We start from the raw sequence: 13004 nt of genomic DNA, 5'->3' as shown, positions 1-13004 counted from the left end.
CTTCCTTGCCATTTATAGATTCAGAAACTTTAGGTGAACGTTCGGCTATTTCTAGCCAAACACTGTCATTGTCATGTTTTTGTGTTCAAAACTAGTCTTTCAATGTGTTTAGGCACTGAATATTAGCTACAGTAAAAATTTTATTCTTAGGTTGAAAATGCACAAAAATTGAAAAGAGGTGCCTGCGATGGAGTGGCAACCTGTCCAGGGTGTTCCCTGCCTCTCTTCCCTGCTTGAGATAGGCACCAACACCCCTCCTGACCCCACTAGGGACAAGGGTGTTAGAAAATGGATGGGTGAAAAGAGGTGCACTGTGGAGAGATAAGGCCTTTAAGCTGCTAAAAGCTGACAGTGAGGCTAATGTCACACTAACACTAGCCTGGCCATTGCCTTCCTATTCCGCTCGATTCAAATCTCACTTCAAAGCACAGTCTGGCCTTTCTCCCACTGACTTGGATTTCACCAGTAGAATTTCTACCAAGCCAATCAGAAAACTGAAGGACAAGTTGTCTGCCTGTAGTTTTAGCAATGGCAGCAAAGGAAGTGAATGAAGTCGTTCAGTCTGTTGCCAACACGCTTCCAATATTTGGCCATTTGCCGAACGAGGCCCAGCACTTCATGGACAAAAATGAGTGATTGGATAGTTTAAAACTTCAAAACAGTCCATGCCTCCAGGAAAGCAGTAATTTCTCAGTAGTCAAATACTATTTATCCTATAGGTTTTTATCAAGCTAACTTCAACACTTCAGCAATACCTTCAGCCATCTTGGATTTCTGGCTCCTCTATTTCTTTGTCTGGGTAACCAAAAAGGTGCAACAAAACTACCACCAGAAGGACAGTTTATAAAAACTGTTAATGCAGTGTAATTCATAAAAAGCATAACTAACTGGTAGCTTCTAGACTTGGCTTGGTTAGTGAACTATTAAACATACACTAAACACTATTGTGTAATCAGTCTTCCACTAGAAAACAAATAGCCATTACTTCCACCTAAAGTATTTCTTTGTTTCTCTTCTCACTAACAGATGATCATTCCCGAGTGGTGCTGACTCAGTTGGATGGGAACCCATGTTCAGACTACATTAATGCATCTTATGTTGATGTGAGTTAGTCTTTCGTCTTTCTGATTATGTGAATTCAAAAGTTGACAAAATAATTAATTGTGCTAATGTCAGATAAATGTTTACAGTATTGTTTCAGGAGGTATTAGTTTAAAAAAATTGTTATTTTATTTTGTTTTTGCATCATAGTCACTAGAAATATTCTTTTACCACCAGGGTTACACAGAAAAGAACAAATTTATAGCTGCACAAGGTAAGTAAATGTATAAAGGAAACTGTTCTCCTGTTTAGATTTTTTTTTTTCATTAGAGATTACAATAACCTCATATTTTATTTCTCAGGACCAAAAGAAGAGACAGTAGCAGACTTTTGGAGGATGATTTGGGAGCAGAAAGTAGCAACAGTTGTCATGCTGACAAATCTGAAAGAAAGGAAAGAGGTATTTACTACTCAAGTTCCCTTACCTGTAGGAGAAGTGATAAGGTGCACAGATATGGAGATTGCTGCTTTTTAAAATTAATGCTCTTATGTTAATGCTGTGGGCTGAAGTGAAACTCAGACTTGGATGATGTGTGAAAGACCAGTGATGTTTAGTTTATTTTTTGTTTGTCTATATAAAGTTTTAAAAGCCAGTACAATAATCTGTTTGCAAAGTTGTTTATTTCAGACGTTCTTCCCTAAAGTGATTTTGAATTAGTTTCAATTAACATTTGATTAAATTATGTGTTTCTCATGGTATATTCCTGCAGGATAAGTGTTACCAGTACTGGCCAGACCAAGGCTGCTGGACTTACGGGAATGTAAGGGTGGCAGTCGAGGACTTCACAGTCCTAGTAGACTACACAATACGCAAGTTCTGTGTACAACATGTAAGTGCAAACCAGTTCCTCTTGAATTTATTAAGAAACATTGTTTACTTGCATTTAATCTGCATATTTCCTAACGTGAGAGAGCACATTTTAAGTGTCTTCTGTAAAAACATGAAGAGAGGAGTATGTTCTGCCAGAGTCTTCTAGAATTCTTTCTCAGTGTTCATTTTAAAAGATAAAGTACTAGAATTGATCGTGATTATAGCCGTTACTTCTGGAATGAGCAAAGTTTTAAATAAAGACTCTAGATAAAATCTGAAATTAGAAGGAAGTCAAAGAAAGTATATGATGAAGAAATGACCATTTTTAATCTTGAGACCTACGTAATGCTACAAAAGCATGCAATACAATACAATACATCTGGAATATATTTGCCTACAAATACTGCTCTCCTTTGTGACATTTATGTTGGGGACTTTGATATTGATGACAATATATAGTGCAGTCCTGAAACGCGGCTTTTACTTAAGAAGTGAATCACTTTAGCGTTATGTCTAAGTGCTAAAACAGCTGAAATATAGGTCTACAAACCATAAACTGTGTTTAAATTAATTTGCAAGGAGCATAAAATAATAATATATAGTACATTTGATTGAGCAACAGATGGAAGACGACACATCACAGGAAGCTTTATTATCATTAGACAGCCACGGTGTGCAGTCATATTTCCCTTTGCAAGACATCCTAATCTTTTATATCTAGTAACAAGGCTGAACATAGGCTGTTTCAGGCTAACACAAAGCAAGACTGGATTCTCCTAGATGAGAAAAGCTTTCTAGTTGATTTCTGAAAACATAAATTATTGTCTTAATATATAACTTCAATATTTATATTTTAATTTCACAGCAAGCCAGTGATGCTGCTAAGACTCCCCGACCAGTCACACAGCTTCACTTCACAAGCTGGCCTGACTTTGGAGTCCCTTTCTCCCCCATTGGCATGCTCAAGTTCCTGAAAAAGGTCAAGGCTGTGAATCCGCCGTTTTCTGGACCTATTGTGGTCCACTGCAGGTACTGAAGAGTCAGCAGCTGATGTAGCTAAATGCATTTACTTGAACTGAACAAGCTTAGTATTTCTGAATGAGGTTTTGTTTGTTTCAGTTATCCACTTAGTTTCTATGGGAAGTGATGTATTTGGGTATGAATATACTCTCTGTGAGTCTGTGGGTAAACAAAAACAAAGTGATTTATAGCAACGAATGTGTTTACAAGCACAGATGTCCTTTTGTTTTTCTCCCACTTCCCATTACCATACAAGTATCAGCTGAGCATTGTGGTAAACACAGCGTGTGTGTTTTCTGTCCCCAGTGCTGGTGTTGGGAGAACGGGAACCTTCATTGTAATCGACGGCATGATCGACATGATGCACGCGGAGCAAATAGTTGATGTGTTTGGGTTTGTCTCCAAGATACGAGAGCAGCGCTCCCAGCTCATCCAGACAGATGTGAGTTAAAGATGGACTCCCTGGTGCATTATCATCAACTACCCATACAGTGTGTATTTAACATTTGTCTATCCTCACCCTAGATGCAGTACTCATTCGTCTACCAGGCCTTGCTTGAATACTACCTCTATGGAGACACAGAGCTGGATGTGTCATCTCTGGAAGGACATCTGCACAAACTGCACAACACCTTTGCCGATGGTGATCGTGTGGGCCTGGAGGAGGAGTTTAAAGTAATTTGATTTGTTTCACATTCTGTCTAAATAAAACAGAATAAAAAACTAAATGAAAAGGCTAGTAACACTTAAATAACCTTGCTAATGTAAAGTACTTGGAGATGCACTAATCAGAATTTTGTAGCCATTTGCCATCAAATGTTTACCTCGACAAGTGGATAGTAATTGTAGCAATTTTTTTTTTTAATTGACTATAGTATGTAGTAAGTATTGTGTAGTAAATAATATTTTACTATAGTAGGAACAGTATTCAAAATACGTTTTTGTACTCTTCCTGTTCTGAGCAGTTGTAGATGATTTATATTAGCAGCAGATGTGCAGCACATCACTGGATGAGATTAGTTTCTGTGAAACAAGGTGTTTTTTTTTTTAAGAAAGAAAATGATAACCGAGTTTGCATCATAAACTTGGATTACTGGCATCTTTACTTTGCGATTACTTTGAAAATATGGTGTGAGTGAATAGTTAAGTACGTTGGGCCTTATCTTGACTAAGATTTGCGAAACACTTTCCGTGTTTTTTAATCCAGCATGTTGCATGATAGTTTGAGTTCAAATTAATAAAGTGTAATCTGTAACTTTGCCATCTTATCTGCTTAGTCTTGCTCTCCCTCTTAGCCTCAACCACAGACATTTCACAAATTGTAGAAAATAGCCTTATGGTCTCTTTGCTTCCTCTGATACTGAAACTAACTGAAACTAACTAACTCTACAACAAAGAGTGCCATGAGCAAGACCTAGATGGGATCAGAGATAGCAATAGGGAAGTAGGTTCGATTTTGGGTACATCTTTAAAAAAATAATCTATAAATTATGAGTTTCTGGTTGTAGGTCTTTTCTTGAGTACAATGAATAGTCTTTCCATCTAAATGAAAAAATGGTTTCCATCTTATCAAGGTTTCATTTAAAAAGTTGCTTCTGGCCAATGTCTGCTTTAAAACATAAAGCAAATATGTTGTTCTTTGCTGTATATTACAGGAATGGTGAGTCTGAATACATACTGCTTAAGTGATTGGCCAGCATTTATTTAACTCCAGGCAGCTCTAGAGCAATAGAGGCCTGTGGCCTAATTCTGATAGAAGTAAAACTAAATTAAAACAAACCACTGCTGAGGAAGCAGGAAGGTCATTGTGGGCTTTCAGAGCAGGGGTGAACAATGTTTATAAAAGGAAATGGCCTTCTGTGATATTTCATTTCTCTTCACATTGCATGCACTGTTAAATATTTTTACTTTGTTTATTGAAACGGAGAAAAGATTTAAAATGTGAACACGCAAAATCAGAAAAGTTGTAACACCCTTATTGATATTATTCTAACAAGATTGTGCACAATGGTATTGATTTGGGTGAACCTTAAAAAATTTGGCCCCTAATGACAAAACCTCTGTCAGTAGTAATATTAATGCAAAAATTGAATTGTACAATGTGCAGGAATGTGCCGTAAAAAGGTGAAAGTTCTGCCTTTGGCGCCAACTTTCGATTTTTTTTTTAGCAAAATTTAATCACAAAAAAAAAAAATCTGTGTTGTGAAGTTAGCTGCAAAGCAAATGAACCTTAGATTTTATTTTAAAATGAATGTATTTCCTCACACGTTGCATTCTTTTGACTTCTCAGAAACTGACCAACATGCGAATAATGAAGGAGAACATGAGAACTGGGAATCTTCCTGCAAACATGAAGAAGAACAGAGTTCTACAAATTATTCCATGTAAGAAACAGGAATCCACTTTGTCTACTTATGGCAGTTTCAAGATATAGTGTCAGGTAGTTGTGGGGTTAGGGACCACATCAACCTGTGAATAGCTAAAATCCACACAGACTTGCAACTCCTTCTAACTACAAATCTTCTACCACTAACCTCTTCTCCTTTGAAGAGCTTTATTAGCACCAAATGTTAGCAATAGACTCCTGCCAGCTATTCATCTACATATTTCTTATTTTTGTATTATTATTTAAAAGGTAATATTGGATTTTTGAGTGAGGTCCCATGAAAGTGGATGAATACAGTAGACAGCTTATCTGTTAGCGTATAATTATTTATTAGAGTTATCTTAAATTGGTAGTCAACTAAAACAGTTCATGTCTGTCTGACTAACTTCTGCCAAGCCCACAGTAATATATTTCTCCTACAGGTAAGGAAACTATTACAGATAATTTCACAGAACCTCACTTCAAAAAATCCAGAGTTACCCTTCAAGCAGTCTACTCTGAGAACCACTCATGCCGGTTTATATATCTGAAACCTCATCAATATTTCCATTTGTTGCTCTAATGTACGTTTGTCATCTACTTTGTCCATTTCAGATGATTTCAATAGAGTCATTCTCTCCATGAGAAGAGGCCAAGAGTTCACAGATTACATCAACGCGACTTTTATAGACGTAAGAAAACATCTTTTCCTGCAGCAACAGGTTACCAACAGTACTTATACTTCACCCTGTTATATCAAAAATGTAATAAATAAATTCTCTGCTGTTACTCAGGGATACAGACAGAAGGACTACTTCATTGCCACACAGGGCCCTCTTCCCCATACTGTAGAGGATTTCTGGCGAATGGTGTGGGAATGGAAATGTCACTCCATTGTAATGCTTACTGAGCTCCAGGAGAGGGAGCAGGTGATCCACGAAAGCAACTCATTGAAAGCTTAACTAAGCTAAATTTATACTTTTACTGTCTTTTTCACATAACATGCAGTGTTGTTTTTGCCAAAGCAATTATAACACATTATATATTCTGCATATTTATATAGCGATTCTGTTTTGCAGGACAAATGTTGCCAGTACTGGCCTACAGAGGACTCTGCTACCTATGGAGACTACACTGTAGAGCTGAAGGGAGACACTTTGTGTGAAACCTTCAGTTTACGAGACTTGGTACTCACCTTTGTGCCGGTAGGCAAATTAACTTTCCACTATCAGAGATGTAAATGTGGCTTCCTTTACATCATTTGCAACACTCGACTCTTGACTTTTCTTATGGAGCTACTTTGTTTGCCTATATGAATTGTAATTAAACATTAAAATTCCGTTCTTAAATTTGTTACCAAATCAAGCAGAATACAAAGTTTTGCTCAGTTTTATGTTGGTTTTTGACACCTCACATCTTTGAGTGAGTAAATCTGAATCCTTCTAAGCGAATTGTTGTTGTTTTTTTTATCCAAAGAAAAAATTCACATTTACAAGGCAGCTTACATTAACTAAGAATAGCATATGTACAGGCTTCCACAACCTTTATCTAAAAATATATTAATTTAAAAGAATTCTTACAAATAATAAATGCAACTCCTTGATAGAAGTGTTTTAGAAGTGATCCATCAACTGTCTAAAACTTAGAACAAAGCAGGAAGCATAAAACTCTCTAGACTGTGAGAGTAAAGCAGGATGTGTTTAGGCTTATCAACCGGGAGGTTCTTATTTCATATATTTCATTAACTTCGACCCACTTCACTCTTTAAAGCTGTGATTGTTCATTCGCCTCCCAGAATATCCCTCGTCGGCCCACCTCTTATATACTGCACAGCACGCCCCATTATCGTTCATAAACTGCTAATAAATCACATTTCAAAGGTATTATGATCTCTCATCTACCTGTGCATTTCCTCTAAAAGGAGAAGCAGACAAGGACGATCAGGCACTTCCACTTCCATGGGTGGCCTGAGGTCGGCATCCCGGCAGAGGGCAAAGGCATGATTGACATCATCGCCTCAGTGCAGAGACAGCAGCAGCAGTCTGGGAACCATCCCATAGTCGTACACTGCAGGTAGGCTTCAGTTTGTGGAAGTGGCTCATTCTTGAGTAAACCTGTACTAAAGCCAATATTTTGTGTTTATGCTACAGTGCTGGTGCAGGGCGAACAGGTACGTTCATTGCACTGAGCAACATTTTGGAGCGAGTCAAAGCAGAAGGCCTGCTGGACGTGTTCCAAACCGTCAAGAGTTTACGCATGCAGAGGCCTCATATGGTCCAAACTGTTGTAAGTAGAAGAATATGATACTGCCAATGATCTGAAATGTATGAGAGATATGTATGTCAGTTTTCACAGCTCCGTCAGACCCCAATAGTCAGAAAAAAACACTGAGGACAGGTCAGTAGAGACAAACCAAACTACTAGCATTATGGTTAGTGTGGCTGCCCTCACTCATTCAGACATCTGTACATGCATGGTAATTAATACCACCATCTGGCCATATACAAGCTTATAATGACAGCAGCTCAATCAAACAGCATAAAGTACTGCTAATGCCAAGTAGGGACCCTGTGTAACTGGGTGACCTTGACTCACTGTTTTGATTATCGAACATTCGGCTAACTGTTTGATGCCACCATTAATGGCTTTTGGGTTCTGATGTAGATGTGCCTGCTCCTGAAAAATCCATTTTAATCATCCTTCACAGACAAGCAAGTACAACTGATTTTGCTCAAATGTGTCCATCTCTTCTGGGTGCTTCATTTTTATTTGGCAGTTATCTACCACTTCAACACTGAATTTAAAATAACATTTCATCTCTATTGCAGGGTCTACATTAATATTGTGACTGTACTCCACCTAACTTCCTCACAATGATAGATATTTTGTCCAAACTGGAGTTTTTACAGTCAGTGGACTCACTTACAAACGTGGATTTGAGGTCCAACAATTAATATGAGATAAGAGAACTGCACAATATTCCAATCGTCAGAGAACTGCTTGAATATTTCAAAACCCTAAAACAACTGACCTACAGGGGGCAGGAGTAAAAGTAAAACAGGATTTTTTCAAAAAGTACTGTGATAAACTTTAATAATGATGAGGCTAAGATAAACCACTAACAAAGTGATGGATTTGTTTCAATGTGGAAAAAAAAATCAAGGATCTGCTTTTACAATTCAAGCTCCACTATGAAATACAGTGATCAGTTTATAACTTACATTTATGTGTATATATATGCACAATGTATTCTCCCGATAAGTTGTTCATTTTCTCATTTTACTGGTCACCGTGTAATCCACCTTTCTTCTTTCCCTACAGGAACAGTATGACTTCTGTTACAGGGTGGTACAAGACTTTGTTGATATTTTCTCAGACTATGCCAATTTTAAATAAAATTTGCCTTAAACCTGGTTTTTAAATGTTTTTTAAAGCCAATTTTGCAGTTTTCAGTTTCATTAACCTTGTCAAATGATCTTCTATTTTGCTATGCACTTGTCCTACCATTAACCCAAGTTGTTGTTCTGCTGTGATGTATGGTATATGTCGGAGGGTGAAAATTGTAAATGGAAGAAAAGTCAGATTAATGGTGTACATTTTAAAATGTGTATTAAGCATTGCTACAAAGTTGAGCTCTGATTTGTTGTATAATATTGTTTTATAACATTGTTTAAATGTCTGAGTTTTATTTTGAACTGATAGTTTTTGAAATATATAGTTATTGTAAATGTATTTATGTATTGACATTCTTTGCTTGTGTTAATGTTTATTATTTTTGTTAATTATAAATCTTTCATTTACTGCTGACATCTGAGATTAGGGGGGAAAAAAATTTTCTTCAAGATACTGTCAGAAATGTTTGTAACAGTGACAGCCATATTGCAGAGAACAAAAGTCTGAGGTGGTGATACTGAGCCTGGCTTTTACAAATTAATTCAGCTAGCCAACCCAGACAGACAGAACCTACCTTTTATCTGTATACAGCAAAAAGTACTAGGAATCACTGCACATTAAAAAAGCACAGTAGTAAAACTTTTTGCCAAAAACCTTTACCACAGAATGTGTTTTTTTCAAGTTTAAATTATTGCTAATTAGTGCCATATTTAAGTCATAAAATAGAAGAGCGCTAAGTTAAAAAGAATGATGCCTACAAGTTACCTATGGATGCTCTGTGCAGAAAAGTATAATTTTATGTTGCACAGTCAAAACACAAAAATGTTAGCCAAGCGTAACAAACACAATCCTTTGTCAGTTTCTTTGCCAAACTGATTTACGAAATAAAGAATGGGAACGAGAAAAGACAGGATGTAAAATTTAAATAGATTTTAGAACAGAGTCTGATCCATCTGGTACTTAAACACCTAACAGTTTTATTTTTGCTACATGTAAATACTACATGACAAAGTGCTAACATAGTGACCAGTGGCTATGGAGCAAGGAACTGTAAAGTGATTGGTCCAGTTTTGTAAACTACATGTATGTGACTGTGAGATACAGACTGAACAAAAACACAAGTCTATGTTGCCAGGGCTTGATTTCTGTTCAAATAGTCCTTTTGAGGAAAAGTGAGGAGGGCTTGGTTAGACCCCAGCTCTTTGCCTTTGCTCTCTCTCTTTCTCTGTGGGTGGTCTATCATGTTTTGGACTGTCTGTGTCTTTAAAATGCAAGTTGCAATATTAAATTCATCTAAAAATCTTTTGGATTTTAGTGGAATTTTCTTTACAGTGTAGGTTTGTTCAATGGTCAATGATGATGAAGCCCATCATTGTCACTCTTTAAAGGCTGAAATGTGTGCATTTACCAATGGAAGAAATACAGCTGCAACTTTGTGCGTCATTATTGGCCTCAAGGCATGCTCAATGTGATATGGTTCAGAAACAATAGGAAGCATATGCTTTGGGTAACTGACTCTTCCCTGACAAATTACATGAGATCAGTACATTTAGAGAAAAGAGGCTTCACTAGCCATGTGTCGATTTTTTTTTTTAAGAAAACATTTCTTTTGTAGGTCACAACAGAAAACTTGCAAAAAACCCTGGTGGTTTTTAGTATCATTACAATTTCCTAATTCTTACAATAGTCATAATATAACTAGAACCAAAGGTGCATTTTTTTATCTGAACACACATTTAGTTATGCATTACTTTCAAATAGGAATGATGTTGTAATGAGCCAGCAGAGGGCACTGCACATTAAACCAATAAGTTGGTGAATTTGGTGTGGGTTTTTTATGAAAAGCAGAGAGTAAAATACTGTTATGATGGAATGCAGAGATTCATGCAAACTGAACAAAAATAAACAAGCAGTGAGACATTAAACACTAATCAGTAGTTCCGGGTCATAAAGATTTGATCTGCCAATACAAGTTTCTAACCAGTTCAGTCGTCTCAGCAAGACATTTCCAAATCCAGAATGTTACATCTTAGACAACTTTGAAGCTCAAAATGGCATAAGAAAGTAAATTCGATGCACTGTCAAGTATTGTCATCTTACAGCTTGAATGAATTAACATGTCATCTTTTTGTAGAAAATAGGCTTTTAACATTGCTGCTTCTATCTCTGTGCTTCCTCTGCTCTGACTTCATTTTAAACAGTTAAGTGCTCAGAATATTAGTCTTCCATTGGTCGTAAGTCAGAGCTGATCATATTAAAAAAAACTTAATCTGCTTTGACCAATTGTGGTGAGCCAGACTTGACTGGCTGATTTCCAACAAGAAGAAACACTTTCAATGTAAAACTAGCCATAAGTGTATATAGTTTACATATACTTTATACTGTGATCACTATGAAGCCATCTAAATGAATGCTTTATTAGTTTGATTTAAATGATTTTTCATTTCAACCAACCTCCACTCAGGGTACCTTCTGGGTCTCAGAGTAAATGAAGTCGGAACACATCTTCTTGGTGGCATTTATCAGAAAAACTACAGGAACCAAAACCAAAACCAAATTGTGCATAACATTAAGGGAGACATTTTGAACCAAAATGTGTCATACAATTTATGAACTGCTTATAGTTCATAAAGTCTGGAATTCTAAAAGCTGCATAGCTTTGTCATTTGTTTCTAGTGTTTTTTATACAGAACAGTCAATATCAGCAAACAATGGAACGAGCAAACCTGTACTAATTTTGTTACACATTACCGTTTCTATTTTTTTAAAAAGCTCTAGGCAACAGAAAGCTTCTTTGTTGACAATTTTCACTTCCTCAGATACCCAGCTCCACAGAGACGGAGTCCCTGCTGGAAATAAAATGTGCTCAGAAGGAGCAAAGAGGTCACATGAATTATGTATTAACCCTAAAAACGGACTTCTTTTTAATGACATCTTTTTACTAACAAAGCTTTCCATTTTCTTCTGAACAAAGTCTGGAAAATGAAGCAGGCTGGCCTGAGCTGTGACCGCTTTGCTGCAATTTTTTTATGTCTGGCTTTTGGAAACTATTTTGTGATACTGGGCATTTGTGTAATGAACTCAAGTTGGCATTTCCTTTTGTCCAAAGTATGCTGAAGTTAGTTTAATGGTAGCGATTTGGAACCAGGATGCCTGATAAGAGCACGCATATAAAGATAACTGGAATATCGTATATTATTTTCTTAGCTCTTACAGGAGATCCTAACTATAAAACTCAAAACCATTTACCAGAGCAGATAAGCAACAAGTCTGGTATTCTAAAATCTGCATAGCTTTGTCATTTGTTTCTAAAGCTGCATCTATCCCCTTTAACATATTTAGTCCAATGGAAACACACATCTTCCTCTTGCTGACAATGTTTTCACCTGAAGCTGAAGTACTGGAGTAGCAATAGCATGATAGCTCCATTTTCATATGACTTGTTGATCATTTGGCTCATAATGTGTGTCAGTGTGTCCAGCAATTGTGTGTTGATAAACTTTAAGAAAAGCTTGTTCTCCTTGTTCATAAACCTGGTGCTCTGCATTAAACATTGTAAAATTTATGGGACAAAGGTTATTACTTAGATGAACAGAGAAACGAGCTGGTAGACAATCTTGATCACCCTCGACCCTGATTGGTTTGATTAGTATGTGCATTAGTCTGTGTCGAGCACAACACCTACCTATTAAATATGCTGACATATCCAAGACTCGAAGTATGGTTATTGCTCGACTATTCTGCCAAAATTTTATTTAGCAGCGTCAATAGCCAGACCACTGGGGCAACCACATGTGTCGAGTATGAAGTATAACGTTTCCCAGGTAAGAAATTATATTTTACTTTTTATTTACTTTTTTGTGTATCTGTCAATACAAAGCTTCTGTTGATATCCCCAGATTGTGCTATAAAATAAAATCAATAACCAATCTCTTCAAATGTTACTTGTTTGTAAACCTTTTGCAACTGGTAATCACTATGGATGCTCCGACCAGGTTTTTTGCTGCCGATTCTGATTCCGATCACCCATGACGGCCGACCACCGATGATTGCTGATCACCTGGATTGGCTTTTACTTTTCGTTTTAGGTATGGTACCATGTGATCTGGCAAAATGGAAACATTATCTGGCAGTAAATTCACCTAATTTAGACATAAAACATGCAAAATATTGCAGGCACAATACAGAAGCTATTCAGTCAAAAAGACAATTGAAAAACCTACAATCAGTAAAATAATATTCAAAAGTAAGGTTCTCAGTACCTAACTTGTACATGAGTCAAATAAATCTCACAACACTGCCTGTATCAAATAA

The 13004-nt window shown here is 36.7% G+C and overlaps 1 protein-coding gene across 6 annotated transcripts in view; it reads left to right on the top strand.

Moving 5' to 3' along the window:
- The window catches only part of ptprea (protein tyrosine phosphatase receptor type Ea), a 68949-nt gene extending 58957 nt beyond the window's left edge, over window positions 1-9992 (top strand). For all 6 annotated transcript variants that reach the window (XM_032573464.1, XM_032573460.1, XM_032573461.1 and 3 more), the window contains 14 exons: window positions 1027-1103; window positions 1279-1315; window positions 1404-1501; window positions 1812-1931; window positions 2778-2941; window positions 3239-3374; window positions 3458-3607; window positions 5223-5316; window positions 5913-5989; window positions 6092-6226; window positions 6377-6502; window positions 7219-7370; window positions 7448-7583; window positions 8619-9992. In XM_032573464.1, the coding sequence (XP_032429355.1) occupies window positions 1027-1103; window positions 1279-1315; window positions 1404-1501; window positions 1812-1931; window positions 2778-2941; window positions 3239-3374; window positions 3458-3607; window positions 5223-5316; window positions 5913-5989; window positions 6092-6226; window positions 6377-6502; window positions 7219-7370; window positions 7448-7583; window positions 8619-8693 (1577 nt within the window). In that variant the 3' untranslated portion in view covers window positions 8694-9992. The remainder of the gene's footprint in view (window positions 1-1026; window positions 1104-1278; window positions 1316-1403; window positions 1502-1811; window positions 1932-2777; window positions 2942-3238; window positions 3375-3457; window positions 3608-5222; window positions 5317-5912; window positions 5990-6091; window positions 6227-6376; window positions 6503-7218; window positions 7371-7447; window positions 7584-8618) is intronic.
- Window positions 9993-13004: the final 3012 nt, after the last annotated feature.

This window comes from Xiphophorus hellerii, chromosome 10 (genome assembly GCF_003331165.1).
Source record: "Xiphophorus hellerii strain 12219 chromosome 10, Xiphophorus_hellerii-4.1, whole genome shotgun sequence".
In the NCBI taxonomy this organism is placed as follows: domain Eukaryota; kingdom Metazoa; phylum Chordata; class Actinopteri; order Cyprinodontiformes; family Poeciliidae; genus Xiphophorus; species Xiphophorus hellerii.
This window is presented reverse-complemented; position numbering and strand designations above follow the sequence as displayed.